The following is a 19,713-nucleotide window of genomic DNA, read 5'->3' as shown; positions in this document are numbered from 1 at the left end:
TGGGGGAAAGTGGGGGAAGGGTTACGGGGGAAAGTGGGGCAGGAGGGATAAATTGGGAGATTGGGATTGACATATACACAGTACAATATGTAAAATAGATAACTAATAAGGACCTCCTGTATAGCACAGGGAACACTACTCAATACTCTGTAATGACCTATATGGGAAAAGAATCTAACAAAGAATGGATATATGTATATGTATAACTGATTCACTTTGCTGTACAGCAGAAACTAACACAACATTGTAAATCAACTATACTCCAATAAAAAGTTAATTTAAAAAAAGCCACACACACACAAACACAATAGCTATAAAAAGAAAAAAATAAGCAAATGAACAGAAATCAATATATAAAAAAGTAGAAGACAATTTCTTTGAGCTGAAGAAAGACTTGAATTTTCAGTTAAACAATGTCAGAGAGGATTATTGAAAAAAGAAAAGACCTATAGCTTGATCAATCATTTTCAAGAATAAAGAAAAATTATATAAAGATCCTTAGCAAACAAAAACAGATTACCCACAGAAGAAAAATAATTAGATAATAATTAAATTTCTCATCTGCAGCACTGGAGGCCACAAATTTATGAAGCAATGTGTATATACTCCAAGATGAAAGATTTGTGATTGTGACCTCAGAATTTTACACCTAGCTAAACTTTCCTTTAAATGTGACAGCAGAGAACTCCCTGGCGGTCCAGTGGTTAGGACTCCGTGCTCTCACTGCTGAGGGTCCAGGTTTGATCCCTAGTCAGGGAACTAAAATCCCACAAGCTGCGTGGCATGGCCAAAAATAAAAATAAAAAATAAATTAAAAAATAAATGTGACAGCAAATGAAGGACATGCAAGTTAAGACAATCAAGATTCCAGAAAGTAAACTCGGAAAAGCAACCAAAAAAAAATTACTTGAAGTATTCCAGCCAAATGGGAAATTAATAACATTAAATAATTGAAGAAAGAGGAAGATATGTTATAGAAAAAATTATTGTGAGCAATGAAACTAATTAAAATCTAAGATTATAGATAACAAGTGGGTTATAATGTGATGATGACACTTAATAACTGTCAAAAAAGGATGCTTAGAATAGAAAAGACATAAAATTTGGTAATATCTAGAACTAAAATTTCATGTTATTTCAACTATATCTGAATGTGGTAAGAGGGGAGAAAAAAAAGTATGCTAAAAGTTTTATCTTATCTGGAAGAACAGTTGTAATCTACTCTTGATGGTGAGAGATACACACACACACACAGACACACGTGTTCTAATATGTTTGTTAAAAATTTAAACCAGAATAGAAAGAGGAGAGATATATATGATATATCTCTACAAAGAACACACATTTTTAAAAAATCCTAGGAATATGCTAGTCCACAGAATATGGTCCAAGGCCCCAAAGAAAACATCAGTATAGTCCCAGATATAACTCAAATACTAGGTGACCATACTGTAGAAATTAACATCAAATATTTAAAGATCAAACATCACAAGCCACTTGAAAATTTTAGAAAACTCCCTCCCCCAAACTCTTCTATCAAAGAAAAAATGTTTAAAAAGAGAAAAGACTGAAATTATAGATATTTGAGAAATGATTGACTATGATTACACTACATCAAAGTTATGGGATGCAGCCAATGTCATATTCACAGGAGAACGTATTAAACAATAAGGATAACAAATAAATGAATTAAGTGTTCAGTTAGATGATGAATAATGAGAGACAAGTAGAAGAGAGAAAATAATGATGATAAAAACAAAATGATTAATTAGAAAAAAGGAAAACATTACTATCAGTGAGCAATAAAAGGAAAGACCAAAAAGCTAGTGCTTTGAAAAGATCACTAAAATAACCACAAATATACAACATTAGAAATAAGAAAGGGGACACAATTACAGGTATAGAGGAGATTTTTAAATTATAAAAGATAACTCAGGATGAACTAGAAAACATTCCAAAAAATCTAATTCAAGATCCAAAAAAAAGGGGGAAAAAACCTACTCTTCAAAAAAGGTACCTGTATCAGATAGTTTTTCAAGAAACTTCTATAAGCTTGAATTGCTATGTTCTTTAAACTAGTCTACAGCAGAGAAATTATCAGAGTAGCATTTTAACATTTATTGAGTATTTAATATGTGCCAGGCACTATGCTAAGCAATTTATACATATTATCATGTTCAAAGAAGCTTGCAAACTCATTGAAAGAGTTGTCTTATCAAATGAATAAGAAAACTTGACAAGGAAATCATACATATTCATAAAATTTGATCACATTTATAAATATAGATAATACCCTAAATAATAGCCTAAACAGTACTAAATGGAATCTAGCTAGAAATTAAAATAATAGTATATCATGACCAAATAGACTTTTTCCTCCCAGGAATTAAAGAATGGTTCAACATAAAGAAACCTATTGATATAATTCATCATATTAAAAGGTGAAAGGACATCTTCAGAGTCCAAAAGAACATCTACTCCTGAGTTAAAAATAAAACAAAATAACAGCAACAACAAAACTCTTAGAAAACTAGAAGTGGGAGGCAACTTTCTTAATGTGATTTTTAAAAGTCACCCGAGGAAATCAATAATAAGCATCATACTAAACAAGGAAACATAAGAAGCTTTCTCATGAAAGATAGGTACAAGACAAAGTTGCCTTTTCTAACCACTGCTTCACATTATTCAGTACTGTCCTGGCAGTTCTGGCCAATCCAATGAAACAAAGCTACAAAGAGGTAATATGTATAAATACTGGAAAGAAAAAAGGTTTTATTATTTGTAGGTGATATGACTGTTTACCTAGAAAATCCAAAAAATCAACTGAAAAACTTACAAGAATAAAAGAGCCCAATAAGGTGGCTAGATGTAATATAAATATACATAAATTAATAGCATTAGTGAATGTTAATGATAACCAGTTAGAAATTATAACGGAAAAAATTCCATTCATAATATTATTACATATTATAAATTTAACTATAATTTAAAATTTCAAGATGTTTGTGAATAAAACTATAAAACCCAAAGATATAACCAGAGATGAGGACAATTCTTCCAAGATTTAATGTCATCTCAGTCAAAATCTCAATGAATATGTAAGTTCTGAAACTGCATGAATTGTAAGAGCAAAAGCAACTGTACAAATTATAAAAGCAAAATTATTTTTGAAGAAGAATGGGAATTCACCCTATCAAATATAAAGCTACAGAACTCCTTACAGTAGTAAGGATTAGCATAAGAATAGTTTGGTGCAGAACAGAGATTTACAAACATATTCATGACTACATGAACATTTAGTACAAGATTAAAAGGGCATTTCAGATCAAAGCAAGAGTGGATTATTCATAAGCTACAAGGATATATTGTACAACATGGGGAATATAGCCAATATTTTATAATAACTATAAATGAAGTATAACCTTTAAAAATTGTGAATCACTATATTGTACACCTGTAACATAGAATATTGTACATCAACTATACTTCGATTTTAAAAAATGGGAAAAAACAAACAAAAAGAGTGAATTATTCAATAAAAGTTGTTGAGAGAACTGGCTTTCCATTTGGAGAGAAATGCAAAGCAAGGGTTCTTACCTTATACCACACACAAAAATAAATTCCATGGGAATGAAAAATTTAACTATAAAAACAAATTATTAAAATAGAGTATAAGTAAATATTTTCAACATTGGCATAGGAAAAATCTTTCCTAGGATGATCAAAGCCAGATACCATAAAGGAAGAGATTGATGGATTGGACTACATAGAACTAAAAACTAAAAACTTAAACACAACACCTCATATTGAATGAATGACAAAGGTCAACACAGGAAAAATATCTGCACTATAACAAGCTCTTACAATTAAAGACTAATTCCTAAAAGTAAACAAACAAACAAGCAAAGGACCTCAGGAGGCAATTCACAAATGAAGAAGCTCAATGGCCAACAAACATATGAAAAGCCACTGGACCTCAACCTTAACAATAAATAAAGAAATCCAAATTCAAACAATAGTATCAGCTGTGGAGGAATCTGGTAGTACAGGTGGTAAATCTCCAAGCAGGAAGTAAGCAAGCCACAGTCAGTTTAGCAGGAATGGAGCTCTGTCTGAGTGTGCCCTCAATGGGCAAAGAATACTTTCACTTTGCAAGCAGATCCCCAAGAATCTTATACAAGCTATCTATGTGGTGGGGGGGGGAGTATTAAAAGTTCACATAGGTATGCTACCTTTTTGCTTAAAGGGGGAAAAAATAAGACCTATAAGACTATATACTCCTACCTGTGTGTATGTATATTCACAAACTGTGGAAACATTCAAAACTGGTAACCGTGGTTAAACGCGGATGGGGGAGGGAGAAGTGGTGGGTATTAGGCAGATGGGGGACAGAGTGGAATGGAGACTTTGTCCTCTCTATAAATTTTGTTTGTAATTTTTTGCACCATATAAACGTATTATCTATCCAAAAAATCCTGAATTAAAATCCTGTGCTGTTTAGTAAAACTCATTAATATTGGACATGACTTTTTTTTTTTTTTTCTCATACAGACACTCCCAGGAAGTGCTTTGTTTGGTTTTGACTTTTCAGACAGAAACTAACTACCCACATCTCATCCTAGAATCCAGCTATACTGAGACTCCATGGCAGTGCTTCTGGAAAATTCCACTATAAGACTTTCTAAAGGGCAGTTTGGCAACATATCAAAATGTAAAACTTTCATAACCCTTCACCTAGAAATGGCATTTCTACAAATTTATCCTGAAGAAATGACTGGATATGGGTGAAAAGATGATTCTGCAGCATTATTTCTTATAAGGGAAAATTGGAAACTACTGCTATCCACCCATTCGCATGGGACAGCATAAATTGCGGTCATTGTTATTGATGCTGCTGGTCTGTGGACCTTATTTTGAGTTGCAAGACGTTAGAAGCTCCCTGACCCAAGTTCCCGGCTGTGAGACTTTGGATCTCTGCTCCCCGCACCCTCTACCTCGCTCTTAGATGCTTCACCCCACCCTGGGCAGGCCTGCTCACCTGGTCAGCGTAGGGTTGCGGTGGTTAGGGTTGGAACAGAAGATGTTGTTGGACTTGCGCGTGCCATCCAGAAACTCCCGCGCCGACTGGCTGCGGAGTTCCACCAGTGGCCGGGCCTCGTGCTTGAGGAACCACTGGTGCGCCTCGATGCACTTGGCGCAGAGGAGCTGCTCACACTCGAAGCACCAGTAGTCGGCCGGCTCTTTGCAGCGGGTGCAAAGTGCCTGCGCGTCCACGATTTGCCGGTACACCGACAGGCGCCGCTGCAAGCTTTCGAAGAAGACGTTGTCCAAGGCCTGCGCATCAGGGCCTCGGGGCCAGGGCGCCTGGCAGATGGGGCACTGCATGCCTGGCTCCTCCAGGCATCCTGAACACAGCGTGTGCAGACAAGGCAGCAGCTTGGGGCACTTGGCTTCTGCCCGGCAGCCCTGGCAGCGCAAGAACTGGAACTCTTCGTCCGTGGCTTGCTGGGGGATCAGAGAGGGAGATGAGATCTGAAGTCCCAGGAGTTCCCACCTAGTGGACACCCGCCCCTATGGCTGGAGGCTCAGAGTGGGACTTCCTATTCCATACCAGGCTGTCATTGGATGATGCAAAACCCAGGCTTATCAGTACCCCAATCCTCCACTTACTCAGGCCTTCCCACTCTCACTCCACAATTTACTGAGCATCTACTTCTCATAAGACACAGTACTAGGCCCTGAGATACAAGGATGTATAGGACAAATCCCTGCCTTCAAGGAACTTAAGTTTAAAAATGAGATTCATTAAGTGTACATCATATAACTTCACATAAAGTGCTTAATACACTTTGATGTTTCCTCAGAAAGTTAAACATAGAACTACCATATGATCCAGCAATTCCACACCTAGATATATACCCCAAAGAACTGAAAATAAGTACCCAGATACCTGTACATTCATTATTCTGTACACAGCATTATTCACAATAGCCAAAAGGTGGAAACGACCCAAGTGTCCATCAAGAGATGAATGGATAAACAAAATGTGGTATATACACACAATGGAATATTATTCAGCCTTAAAAAGGAAATTCTGACACATGCTACAACATGAATGAACCTTGAAGCCATTATGCTAAGTAAGATCATCCAGAGACAAAGGGACAAATATTGTAGGAATCCACTTATAGGAAATATCTAGACTAGGCAAATTCACAGAGAAAGTAGATTAGAGGTTACCAGCCACTGGGGGAAGAGGGGAATGAGGAACTATTGCTTAAAGGGTACAGACTTTGTTTGGATAAAAAAATTCTGTAAATAGACGGTGGTGAGGGCTACACAACATTGTGAATGTATTTAATGCCACTGAATTGTACACTTATAAATGGAGAAAACATACATAATATATATATTTGATAACATTTTACCACAAAAAAAGTGCTTAATACCATACCTGGCCCATGAGAAATATTCATAAATGTTAACTAGTATTGTTAATATTATTCCTAGGTGTAAATGCAAATAATGAAAGTTACTGCAATATGGTGTTATTTGTACTTTCATGAAGGACAGTAAAAAGGGCCTGGAAGAACATAGAGCAACTGATCTAAGTAGTTCCTTTGGGGGTCGGGGGTAGCTAGGGAGTTCGCGCAGAAGACTAATAAACCCCTAATAAACCCCTTGGGGATGGGGGTTAGGGGAGCAAGGTGCTCCAAGAAAAGGATCCAAGAAGCTTCCTAAAGGAGAGACCACAGGAACTCTGAGGCCTTAGCCAAGACACCTCTCTCCCACTTTCTGATCTGGGAACTAGGGTTCTTGTTTTTCCACACCTGGGACCTGTTGGGGGTTCCCAGGCCGGTGCAATAAGGCTACTACTCTCCCTAACAGGTGGTCCTTCGTCTGAGGCAGGGGACGTCTGAGGCAGGGGATAAGAGGCAGGTCCCAGCGTGGGGGCGGAAGAGTCCGGTCCGGGGTGCCACTGACCCTCAGCATCTTACCCCCCTGCTCGTGGAGAATCGCAGCCCAGAGAGGCCCCCCCTAACTTATCCTCATCCCATTTTCTACTTTCCGTGACCCAAACCGAGAAGGTCAGGACCTCATGCCTGGTCTTCCTTCTTTGTGTCACTCTTTAAGGTGCTTGGCCAAGTTCCCCTGTCCCTCCCCACATCTCCCCCAACGAAAATCAACAAAGCCTGAACCCCATCTCCCCAAACGCAGTACTAGTACCTCTGTGGGGCTGTGGCTGGGCTCGTGGCCTTCGGAGAGGGACTCCGGGGGAGGCATGGTGGGGGCGTGGGGCAGTGCGGGGTCCTGCTGGGGCCCCGGAGATCGGGCGGGTACAGCCTCCTGCTGCATGGAATCCAGCGCAGTTTCGATTCTCGTTTTTGATGCTGAAGGGCGGGAGAAGCTGAACCAGAGGCGTGCGCCTGACGTCTGAGCTCCCGAAGCGTCGAAGCGTCCGAAAGGGGAGGGGCCCCGCGAGGGTCCGCCTCCCGAGAGGAAGTGAGACACGAGCTGTGGGCGTTTCTAGGGGCGGAGAAGTCGGCTGTGGGTTCTGAAGACTCGCCCTGAGCAGGGAGGAGGGAGAGGGAGGATAGGAGTAGGCGCACAACTGGACAGTGTCAGAGCTGACCTGGAAGGAGGCAGCCCCCGCCCTCGGTTTTGAAACATTCATTCATCTCACACTGGCACAGCTTTGTGCCAGCCCTCAGCTGGGAGCCGGAGCCGCAGAGATGAGCCACACGTGGCTCCTACTTTGGAAGAACCCCAGGTCTAATGGAGGAGCAGGCCCCCAAAAGGAGATTTTCACACAGTATTGAGACTGGCTGGAAAGGAGATCCCTCATCTGGGACATGAAGGAATGGTGGGAATTCGCCAGGGATTCAGAAATTGGAGGGACACTTTAAGCAGAGAGAACAGCACATGCAAAGGCATGGAGGTTTGAAACAGGAGAAAAAACAACTAGTTTTCAGTTTCAGTTTTGGTTATTTTCAGATTTAAGAGGGGACCCATGAGTAATGTCGACCCAGGAGTGGGCTGGGGCAAGGTGATAGCTAAGCAGATGGACAAGTACTGTGGGCAACAGAGAGTCGGTGAAGGGTTTGGAAACGAGGAACAACATGATCTGTAGTGTATATTGGGACACTCATTCTGACAACCTAGGGGCAGGTGGCCTGGTCTAGGATAGTGGCCGGGGGATGTGGGTAGAGACCCGAGTCAGAGACACTAGGAGGACACTGAGTGGAGATGAGGGGAACAAGATGATGCCTTGTGTGATAGTTGGAAGGGCTGGTGAATCTGAGGCAGTAGGGAGTGGGGAGGGAATGGGAAGAGCTGATGGGCAGGTATGAGAAGAGTGAGGAGAGAAGCAGTGGTTAAGAATCCTGCCAATGCAGGGGACAGGGGTTAGAGCCCTGGTCTGGGAAGATCCCACATGCCACGGAGCAGCTAAGCCCATGTGCCACAACTACTAAAGCCCGCGCGCCTAGAGCCTGTGCTCTGGAACAAGAGAAGCCACTGCAATGAGAAGCCGGCGCACCGCAACAAAGAGTAGCCCCCCGCTCGCCGCAACTAGAGAAAGCCCGTGCGCAGCAACGGAGACCCAACGCAACCAAAATAAATAAATAAATAAATAAATAAAAAATGAGGAGAGAGCAAGTTAGCTCTTGGCCAAAGGAGAAGCCCAGCTCCAAGCTGGTGAGGGGAGAAAGCACAACCCCAGGTGGCATCACTGGGCCAATACCCCTGTCTTCAAACTTCAAAGCATCCCAGTCACTGTGCTGACTCCCGTGTACCCATTTTGTGCTCAGTTCCAGTCCGGGACAGACTAGAGGGATGGTGACGGGGCCTATCTCTTGTAAAGTTTATAGGCTGGGGTGGGGGTGGGGGGATGCGGGGAGAACTAACTTCCCAGGGACAGTGCAAAGCCTCAGGAGCCTACCCTACCCTGCAGCTTGATCAGTGCCCCCAGGGGTTTAGAATCAGGCCATCAAACCGGTAAAAGCCAAAGATGGTAAGCAGCCATCTGCAGAAGGGACCTGGAAGTGGACTGAGGGGCCTGAGGGCTGGCATGTGTGAGACAAGGAAAGCTTTATTAATTTCTTTGCCCGCTTTGGAAGACAGCCTGCCCAATACCTTGTCGGAAATGAATGCTTCTCAGAGTAAATTCACCATTTGCATTTGGGTTATCTCAAGCCATGGAGAGACAAGTTACCTCTGGGTACCTGGATCAAGGGGCATGTTGCTTCTGCAACTGCAAGACTGAGATCTCACCTCTGTGATGCTCTGGAGGGCTGCCCTGGGTTAGCGCTGTGCAATCCCCTCCTTCCTTACTCTGCCATGCTCCCTGAGGTCTGCACATGAAATTTCTTTCTTTTTGTGCCCAAGTTCAGGCCCTCCTGCCCCACCTTGACCCACAATGACCTGGCTACTCCTTCATTCAACAGATAAGCACTGAGATCCACTCTGTGCCAGGCCCTGCTTGCTGGGCTGAGGGGGGACACAAAGAGGAATAATTTGTTTATCATGCCTTGGAGAAAACCTAATTCCACATAAGGGCAACCTTCCCAAAATCCGTCCCTAGTTTTTGAGCTTGTGCTGAGAAGACTGGTAGCATTTCCTTGCTTCTGGAGAAGATTCAGCTCCTGAAAACCCCCTTACAAAGCTCAACTTCTCTTTCTGCTCCTTTTCTAAGGCCTAGTGGGAGCAGGGTGTAGGAGGACGGGCTCCTGCGGGCTTCCTGGAACACAGACTACCCTCCCTCCCTGCCCCGCGGCCGCATTTCGGTCCTTCCAGCGCAGGGGGCGCTGTGCGACGGTGAGAGCCGAGCCCGGCCTGCCTCCTCCTCCTGCGCCAGGGCCACCGCCCACGGCCGCGCGGGCGAAACCGGAAACGGCGGCCAGCAGGGGTGGGGCGGTGTAACGGTCGGCTGGTCAGGCTCCGTACCGTGATGGGGCGCGGGGCGTACCCCCGTTAGGAGTCATTCTCGGCAGGTCTGGGTCCCGGGCGCTGCCGTTGGGGGACTTCTACCGTTTCCATCAGTCGAGCTTTGGCTTCCTGGGCTCGCAGGAGGGTTGCTCGTCCCCGGAGCCGGGCGGCATGGGGCCGGGGGCCGGTGAGTGGCCGCCCAGCACAGCGGACCCGGGAGAGATCGGCTGGCACCCCTGGGCCCGAACTCTCTGCCTCTCAGGAGTCAGCCGGTCTTGCGCGCTCACATCCTAATAAGAGGAGGGACCGAGAGGGGGTCTCCACAATATGGAGAAGGGCTTGGATCAGGCGCTGGGATGCTACTGCTAACCCAGCCCTCCTAGGGCCACGGGGCTGCAGCACCAGAGCTCTCTCATCTTCCAAGAAGCCTCGCCCCACGTCGTTTCTCCTCGGCTTTTATCAGCCCAGAGGTTTCAGGTTTCCATTTTGCCTAGAAAGAAACTAAGGTCTAGGCATAGGAGGTCACCAGCACGCCAAGGGCACTTGGCTGCAGAGAAATGTCAGAATCTTCACCTCAGGGGGCACCTCTAGACTCCCTAAGCTTGAGCATCTCCCTGTTTCCTGGTGGAGATGTGCAGGCCCTCAGGTGCCTGTCATGTCTTCCAGGCCCTGTCTTGCTCCAAATCCTTGAGTAATTTCCTTGGCCCATAGGCCAGATCCCACATGCCACAGCCTAACAACCAAAACCCCAGAGGATGTGGCCCCTCTGTGATCCTCCTCTAATGACAGCTGCCCCTATCCAAGGGTTCCTTTCCTGCAGGGGCCACATGGGTCAGAACGAGGCAGGAAAGGAGATTTAGCATTCTGGGGCTCAGAGAGCCCAAAAGTATAGGGTTCCTGGAAGTGTGGAGCCGAGGCTCCTGTCTGCTTTCTGTTCAGGGTGGGGAGAGGAAAGAGAGCAGAAAATAACCTCTCCCAGATTCTGGGGCTCTCTCAGCTTTCACTCCCATTCTGGGCTTCTGGTTCACGGGGCCAGGGACCTGTGGTTCAGATGAATCTCATTTTCTTAGTTCTCTGTCCCCCACCTCTCACCTGAAGCTGCTTCAAGTGAGGTATGGCCCAGAGGGCATTAAAGGGGGGTGAAGAATTGTGAGCTAGGAAAGAACATCTTTGTCCTCATCTCTGGCATCTGTTGAAAAGCAATTGATGCTTTATCCCTTTAAGCTAAGGTCCAGTGATGCCACCTGGAGTTGTGCTTTCTCCCCTCACCAGATAGCCTTAGGCTGTTTCCAAAAGGATTCCTTGAAAGCACACTTCTGGGGCTGATAGTAGAGGAGGTGTTATGCCAGCAGCATTCAGTTCAACCCAGCGTGTGCTTACAGATGCCCAGGTACTCCTGGCTTTGCCAGCTATGGGAGGCAATATAAATCAGACAAAAGGATTGACTCCTGCTCAGCCCAGTGAGGAGAGCATCGTGTGATTGGTTTCTCAACTCCAATGACTACTGTCTAGCAGAGGCCTTGTGAGGGTGGGACTTGGGACAGATTTGTTTTGGTGTATGGGAGGAAGGAACAGTCCTTAACCAGCACCTGCCCAAAGATATGGGAGTAGTGTTAGGCAAGGCGAGTATTTGATGGTCCTTAGGGCACGGCACTAAAGTGGAGTGAAGAACTGTGAGCTAGGAAAGAACATCTTAGCCCTGAAAAGTAAGGAGCCACTGAAGGGGGAGGTGGGCAAAAGGTACACTTGACTGAGTCCACTCAGCCAGCAGCTGTCCTGCCAGACCCAGTCGGCATTCCTTGACTACCTCTGCTCTCTTGTCCCCAGATGCACCTCAGAGCTGGCCTTCCTGCCTCTGCCATGGCCTCATCAGTTTCCTGGGGTTCTTGCTGCTGATGATCACCTTCCCCATTTCTGGTTGGTTTGCCCTGAAGGTAAGGCTGGTTGGGTCAGCCCCCAGAAGGGTTGGGCCATGTTGAGAGCTTTGGCATTGGTGGGTGAATTCCCCATCCTCTGCCCCCTTTCCCCAAATATTATCACAGCTCTGTGAAATGGGCTGGACAAGAATTGTTCATTCTCACCTTTCAGCTGAGGAAACAGAAGCTCAGACTTGTCCAAAGTCATACTGGGAGCCAATAAGTGGCAGAAACAAGTCTTCCCAAACTCCCAAGTTTGGGGGTCTGAACACTGACTTTAAGGTGCACACAAATATCTTCCTCCCTTTGGGTTAGGCTAAATTAGAAATGAAAAACACTCAACCTGGCCCAGCAGGTGATGAGTAATAGGAATTCAGGCCTCGTTTTCAACAAGGGATGGTGCAGATGGGAAAGGATGAGCTAGAGTTGAGGATTGCACCTGAGAGCTGCAGTGAAGGTGGAAGCCTACCCCCGTGCGGCCCCAGGCAACAGCCAGTGTCTCTAGAAAGCTTGGGGTTTGAGGTGGTCTCGAAGGGAGTCCTTAGAAGGTCCTAAATCCTAGTCCCCAAACTACCACTGAAACAAATATCATATGACCTTGGGCAAGTCACTGCCTCTCTGAGCCTTCATTTCTCAATTTGGACATATTTCCTTGTTTGAGGACTCCAGGAACCTGAAGTTGGCAAAGCCCTTTGCTCGGGGCTGCTATTAGAGCAGCCCAGCTTTTCCCTTAACTAAGACAAGGGCAGACAGTTTCCTGGTTTGAGTCATGTCTAGCTTCAGATCACAGAGGTGAAAGGTTTCACTGAGGATCAAGTCAGCACAGTATGGCAGTTGAGAGCATGGCTTTTGGAGTCATTCAGAACTGTGTTCAGATCTTGCGTGTTTCACTTGGGGGCTTTGTGATTTTTGAGCACGTCAGTTAACCTCTCAGAGCTTTGGTTTTTTCATCGAAAGACAGAGCTCAGGATACCTGACACTGAACAAGGCCAGAGGGAGAGAGGTGAGGGAGGGACCTGGGGAGACATCATTGCCAGCAGCAGCTCAGTGCTTTCAACCCTTTCCCTTGCTGCTGCGGACAGATTGTGCCCACCTATGAGCGCATGATCGTGTTTCGACGGGGCCAGATCCGCACCCCTCAAGGACCCGGTATGGTTCTGCTCCTGCCCTTCATTGACTCCTTTCAGAGGGTGGATCTGAGGACACGAGCCTTCAGTGTCCCTCCTCGCATGGTGAGGGGCTTCTTGGCTCCCGTGGACAGAGGGAGTGGGGGCTTATGCTGGGTGTATTGGCCTGTGAGTAGCCATTAGGGGTAAGAAATGAGGAAGATACCAGAAAAAGGGGGAGGGGGCTGGGAGGACATCCTTGATCCATATACCTAAGCCCACGCACTTGGGGATACCATTTTGCTCTTGAGGAGCTAGTGACCAGGCGAGTGGGTCAAGTTGGGTGGTCTCAGTGGGCCTGGCCTCCCTGTGCCCCCAGCCCCTCTTTCATGGCCTCCCCCAACAGTTGACCTCTAAGGCTGAGGTTGTGCTGTCTGTGGGGGCTGATGTCTACTTCCGCATCTGGGACCCGGTACTGTCGGTGATGACAGTGAAGGACCTGAACACAGCCACACGCATGATGGCCCAGAATGCCATGATCAAGGCTCTGCTCAAGAGGCCTCTGTGGGAGATCCTGATGGAGGAGCTCAAGATCAGCGACCAGCTCCTGGTAGGCAGTTCCACACAGGGCAGAGTTCGGTGGCTGGCACCCCGGCCCAGCTCTGCCTGCCAGGGCACTTTAGCAGAGCACCAGATCACTCTGGGACTCAGTTTGCCTTATGTCCCAAGAGTGTAACAACTTTTGAAGAGTCAGTGGTCTGGGTGGGACTGTGAGTTGAGGAACAGAAGATGGCACAGACCATAGCGATCTTGGGCAAATCTATCCCTGAGAGGTGAAGGGGCTGGGACAGGGGAGTGGCCTGACAGAAATTCTTGGGTCCTGCCCCGACTGCCTGAGGTTTTACTCTTCACTGCTCTGCAGGCATTGCCATGACAACCCTGGGCCTCAGGGGCACTCAGCAGCCTCATGGGGCAGGCAGGTGGGTGAAAGGAGCAGGGGCCTTCCTGGCCTAGTTACCTTCAGGGGAATTCCATGCTCCCCAAGGCAGCCTGTGCATTTTTGTGGGTTTGTGTTCTTTGTTCTGAAGAGAACAAAGGGACATGATGACATTTGGACCTTTTTCCTGCCTCTTCTCTGAGTGTGAGCAGTTACACTGGAATTTACCTCAAATCCCTCCTGTGACAAGATGGGGTTGAAATACACATGTGAAGGCATGTCCCCTGCTCCTCACGTTCACCTTGTGCTTTCTCCCATGTCCTGGCAGGGGTCCATGGGTGAAGTTTCCCCTCGTTCCCCTAAGATCTGCTTTCTCCAGGGTTAGAGGACAGGAAGGGGAGTGGGGTAATGCCAGTCCTGGAGGTCGCAATCCTTTCAGGAAATAAATCTACTGGGTGAAATTCCCAAGAGGAGCTCTCATATGCATAGCATTTTGCCTGCCTCAGTGTATCTCTGCTTTACATTTTGCTGCAAAGGCTGGTATTATTGTTTTATTTTGGAGGAAGGAAACTAAGGCTCAGAAGTTATTTGACTTGCCCCTAAGAGCTGTGGTCAAGGCAGAGCTGGACCAGAGCCAGGTCACGTGCCCCCCACCCCCCAATCCAGTGCTCAGTCTTATACAACCCAGATCACAATTTGATAATTTTTTTTCATGAAACCACATTCCGTTTTGATCTACCTTTAGGAAGAGAAAATTGCTCTTGGCCTTGTTGCACATGGCTTTGGTGCAGCAAAGCCAAGAGAAGCCATCTGAGGGAGTGAGTCCCATACCAGGACATTAGAGTCATGTAGGGTCATTGCCCAGATTGAGTTGGCTCCTGGTAAAGTGGGGTCAGTGCCTGGTTAAAATGAAATCTCAGGAAACCCAGCACACCTCCCTAAGGCCTGTTTCAGGCATACGTTTCTCATTCTCACCGCGCCCCCGCTTCTGCATACTTTTCCTCTAGAGGGATTGCACGCTCCCCACCTCTCACTTGCTGGGCCCTCCTTAGCTGCTCCAGGCCAGCCCCTCACTGCCCCAGCCCAGCCTCCCCCATTGCCACCCGACCCGTCCCTCTGCCACAGGCCTTGCCTCTTAATCCTCAGGAGAAAACACTCTAGGGTGAGAACTCTTTCAGCTTCCTCCAGCATCATCCCTTCAAACTCATCTACATCTGTGCTGTTTTCCTGTCTCACTGGAAGCATCTGCTTCCTCTGCACCGGGCAGTGCTCTGGGCCCAGGACTCGGCTCCCTCCCTCAGTTCAGCCTCTTCTTGCCTTTTTGCAAGGACACATGTTCTACCTTTGTCCCCGACCCCCTCTAGCTCTTAACCCCTTTCTCCCCTTTCCTTCCTCCCCTCCTGTCCTTAATCCAGGCTCCCCCCACACTCCTAAGACTGATGTCACTGCCGACCTCATGGTGACCTCCCTCTTGCTAGCACAGGGGCACTTCTCAGTCCTTCCCTTACTTCACCCGGAGGCAGCCTTTGACTCCACGGACCCATCCTTCTCTTATTCTTGGATCCTCTGCTTCCTCGGGCTTCCATTATTCCACACTCCTGGTTACTCCCTGTTCTCCTGCCCTTCTGTTTCCAGGTTTCCCTCAGTGGTCTCTTCTCACCTGTGACCTCCCAGGAAAGCTTACCCAGCTGTGGCTTTCTGCTAACTCTAGACACTAATTATTCTCAACACTCCGATCCAGTCCCACTCTGCCCTGCTTCCTGGCCCCACTTATCCAATTGCGGTTGGCCGTCCCGTAGACACCTCAAGCTTAACGTGTTTAAAAAGTCACCATTCCTTCCCTACCCACCCCCAAATCTGTGTCTTCCTCTGTGTATGCTCTCTGGATAAATGCCCGCATTCATGATCCGTGCAGGCAGCCATACTAGAAACGTGGCTCCTCCAACTCCTCACCGCCCTCCTTGTTTTCGCACATCCGGGCAGCCGACAAGTCCAGCGGTTCTATTTCTCTAGTGTCCTTCTGTAGCTTAATAGAGTTTACAGAGTTGTGCCCCTCCCCTGGTGTGTCTCGGCTCACAGCCGCCTTTCTGCCTGACACCGCATCTGCATCACTTTTGCCTGCAGTTTGAAACAACGTCCTACCTGGTCTCCATGCCTCTACCCTCAGCCCCTCCAATCCAGTGTCCACATAGCAGCCGAGAGAATCTTTGCAACAAGCAGGACTGCTCTGTCACTTGCCTGCTAAACTCGTCTGCGGGACTCCTTGAGCCTCAGAATAAATCCAAGTGAGCGGGAGCAGCCTCCTCTGAGCCCTTGGCTGTCTCTGGTGTCCCAGGCCACAACTGAGGGTCCAGCTAAATGGAACTGTGGTTCCTCACAGTTCCCCGAACATTTGAGGTGTTCCTTTCTGCATTTTTGCACCTGCTCTTCCCATTGCCTGGAAAGGTCCTCCTTTGATGCCCCTTCACCTGTATGATTCCTCCTCCTCTTGGCATCACCCCCTCCTCCCTGCCCCACACCCTCTCCTGATTGCTTACTACCAGCTGCCCACAGCTGGGTTGTAATTGCCCTCTGCCTCCGTCCCAGGCTGGGAACTTCTCAAGGGCAGGCCTGGTGCCTCACGTGCCACCATGGCCACACCAGCCTGCCTAAAGAACGTGCTCTGGAAAGGTTTGTTGAATGAGTGCCATTTCTCCCCACACCATCCTCCAGCTGGAGATCAACGATGTGACCAGGGCCTGGGGGCTGGAGGTGGACCGCGTGGCTCTGGCAGTGGAGGTCGTGCTCCAGCTGCCCCAGGACAGTCCAGCTGGACTCAACCTGTACATAACCTTGCAGCAGCTGGCCCTCCACTTCCTGGGAGGAGGCATGTCTTCAGTGGCAGGAGGTGCCCCGCTCCCCGAGCCAGGTAAGGAGCCTCAGGGAAAGAGTGAGGGTGCTCCCCAGGGTGCTCAGCTTGGTGTCCAGCACCGACTGAACTTTACTACTTGTTCCCTTAACCAAGCAGCTTGTGCAGTGCACACCCCGCCCAGCTGTTCAGGCCACCCCAATTCTAGAGCTGACCAGAGCTAGGGCAGTGAGAAGAGTCCAGATGTCTGAGTATGTGGAGGCCTTTGGGAGCCTCCATGGGAGGAAGCAACAGCAGCCAGAAAAGAGTTTTGGATTCAAGGCTGGGGTAGCTTAGAAATGGGATTTGGGGTTATGGCTAAAAACTCAAGGGCAGCTTCTGAGGAAACTGAACGTGGGCCTGAAGAGGGTGTAAGAGGGAACTGCCGTGAAGGTACGGAGGCCACACGTTGACCTTGGCAGCACATTGACCTCCTCTCTGCCTCCCTCCCCAATCCCCTTGGCCTCCCCCAGCAGATACCTTGGATATGGTGAACAAGGTTGAGCCATCTGCCCCTCGTGGTGGTGCCAGGTCCAGCCCCAAGCAGCCTGTGGCCGAGGGGCTGCTGACGGCTCTGAAGCCCTTCCTGTCTGAGGCCCTGGTCAGCCAGGTCGAGGCCTGCTACCAGTTCAATGTCGTCCTGCCCAGTGGCGCACAAAGCATCTACTTCTTGGACCTCACTAGAGGTGCAGCTGCCCTCCCTGCTCTCTTCTTTCCCACCTGGGTTGCTTGTAGCGCCTACCACCCATGGTCCTTTTTCAGACCGGGCCCTGCTCCTGCCAGCAGTTTAGGGCAAACCCATAGCAGTCAGGGACTCAGATGCCATTTGCAGACAGTGACTATCCAGGCCTTGGTCTCCCTGCCCTGTCCTCGTCAGCAGGACAACTCAGATGGCTGAGCTTCCTATACCAAGAGCCACACACACGTTGCAGTCCTGTTCATGGCAGGCTCAGTGCTGAGCATGTTTTGTGCCTTATCTCACCTACTTATCATCATCAGCGTATGATTTAGGGATTATCATCATCCCCATTTCACCAGTTTGGAAACTGAGGCTCTGAGTGGTCACACAGCCAATGGGACTTGAACCCAGGGTATTAGAACTTGAATGCTTAACCACTATTTACACCCCTCCCAGTGGGACATGCTAACCTCTTCTACCCCCTGCAGCATAGTCGTCCCCCTACTAATGCTCAGTTTTCTTTCTCCCCACAGGGCAAGGGAGGGTGGGACATGGGGTGCCTGATGCCATGCCTGATGTGGTGTTGGAGATGGCTGAGGAGGACCTGCAGGCCCTGTTGTGCAGGGAGCTGCAGCCCCTGGAGGCCTACCTGAGTGGGCAGCTGAAGGTGAAGGGCGACCTGGTTGCGTTCATGGAGCTGGACACTGTCTTCAGGGCCTTGAAGTAGCAGGTTTGGCTGACTGTCCATAGCCCAGCCCCGAGCCTGGCACCAAGCCACGGGGGTATCTTGGAGGAGGAGTCCTGAACCATTGGGTTCAGGTTTCAGCCCCAGGGCCCCTTCCTGGAGGGCCAGAGCCCCAGGTTGCTGCCCCTGCTCTGTCCCTCTCTCCACTCCTGGAGGCCGCCCAGCCAGGGCTGCCTGTTCAAAAGCCTTCCCTCCAATCCCCACCGGCCACAATCCCGCTGCCCGTGAGCCCTGGTGGGGCATGATCTTCTCTGCCTGGCCTGGGCTCCCCCTCTACTTTGGCGCTGTCGTTGTGCCTATTCCCCACTGTGTCTGTCACTGTTCTTGTGTAAGCGCCTACCCTCCCTGCTGTCCCATGAGCTTCATGCCTGAGCCATCCAGCGCTGTCCCCTCCATTGCTACTGCACACAGTGCCCCAGGGGGAAGAGGGGAAACCCCAGGCGTCTTCCTCATGAAAGCTTAAGGGAAACCAAAACTCAGATTTTCTTTGTGGCCGTTGGAGGATCAGCATCACCGGGGAAACAAACTTTCCTAGATGTCTGTGTGGGTGGAGAACAAAGCCTGCTGCCAGCGGTTAATACCCTCCTGTCCAGGGCAACTCATTTCTTGGTGAGGCCAGCACTCCAGGAAAGGGAGCCCACAGGTTCAAGGCCTCTGAGTTTCGGAGGACCCAGCAGACTTTGTAGTCCCCAGTGGGGGACGAGGGGCACCTAATGGGGCTAGGGTGTGGGGAGGGAAGGAGAAGGGTGTCCATCAAAGAAGGCTTCCTGAGGAGATGATGCCTGAGACTCACAGCTACATGGAGATGAGAGAAGAAAGGAAATGGGGGAAAGACATTCGGCAGAGGGGAAAGTCCCTGTGAGAGCACAGGAAGTTTTAAATAAGTATTTAATTTTGAATAGAGAATTTTAAAATGGCGTGCTATGAAAATTGTCCCTCACACTCCTGATTCCATCCATATATTTTCAAACAGGTATCCCATGGTATTAGTTTCTTGGTTATTCTTCCAGAAGTTGAGGTTTAAAAAAAATACATTTACAAGAAAATCCAAATATATTATTCTCTGGACGGGGGTTGGTTGTTTTTTGTTTTTTTTCAGAAATGGCAGCATAGCAAATACAATGTTGATTTGTTCACTTAACCTTACAGTTGAGGATCTTTCTGTATTAGCACACCTAGACTTTCCCTATTCAGTTTTGTAGTTACATAGGATTCCATTGAATATATGTATCATAGTTTATTTAACCTGGTTTGCATTGATGGACATTCAGATTTTTTGTGTGTGTTTTGCTATTTCAAACAATCTTGCAGTAATAATCTTTTACATATGCTATTTCACCTGTGGCTGAAGTTCATCTGTGGGATAAAGTCCTAGAAAGGAAATTGCTAGGTCAAAGCATTTCTAATTTAATATTGCCCAAAATGCCTTCTCTGGGGTTATTCTAATTTACACTCCCATTATCAGTGAGTGAGAGTCTGTTTTTCCTCATAGCCATGCCAACACAATGTGTTTTTA

At 47.8% G+C, this 19,713-nt stretch overlaps 2 protein-coding genes across 3 annotated transcripts in view; one reads left to right on the top strand and one right to left on the bottom strand.

Annotated features, from left to right (window-relative positions):
- The window catches only part of PML (PML nuclear body scaffold), a gene marked incomplete at both ends in the record, with an annotated part of 41,461 nt that extends 34,105 nt beyond the window's left edge, over positions 1-7,356 (bottom strand). Inside the window, 2 exons of one of the 2 annotated variants that reach the window (XM_079701403.1) lie at positions 5,039-5,505; positions 7,222-7,356. In XM_079701403.1, the coding sequence (XP_079557529.1) occupies positions 5,039-5,505; positions 7,222-7,356 (602 nt within the window). The remainder of the gene's footprint in view (positions 1-5,038; positions 5,506-7,221) is intronic. The other variant, XM_079701404.1, reaches the window with a different exon arrangement.
- Positions 7,357-8,011: 655 nt separating this feature from the next.
- Positions 8,012-18,179, top strand: STOML1 (stomatin like 1; the record flags this gene model as incomplete). Its single annotated transcript, XM_079699089.1, has 9 exons — positions 8,012-8,089; positions 9,796-9,907; positions 9,977-10,114; positions 11,755-11,861; positions 12,926-13,075; positions 13,356-13,559; positions 16,599-16,794; positions 17,247-17,459; positions 17,986-18,179. 9 exons carry the CDS (start codon positions 8,012-8,014, stop codon positions 18,177-18,179), a joined length of 1,392 nt encoding a protein of 463 aa, XP_079555215.1.
- Positions 18,180-19,713: the final 1,534 nt, after the last annotated feature.

This window comes from Hyperoodon ampullatus (assembly GCF_949752795.1).
Source record: "Hyperoodon ampullatus genome assembly, chromosome: 3".
Taxonomy (NCBI): Eukaryota; Metazoa; Chordata; class Mammalia; order Artiodactyla; family Ziphiidae; genus Hyperoodon; species Hyperoodon ampullatus.
This window is presented reverse-complemented; position numbering and strand designations above follow the sequence as displayed.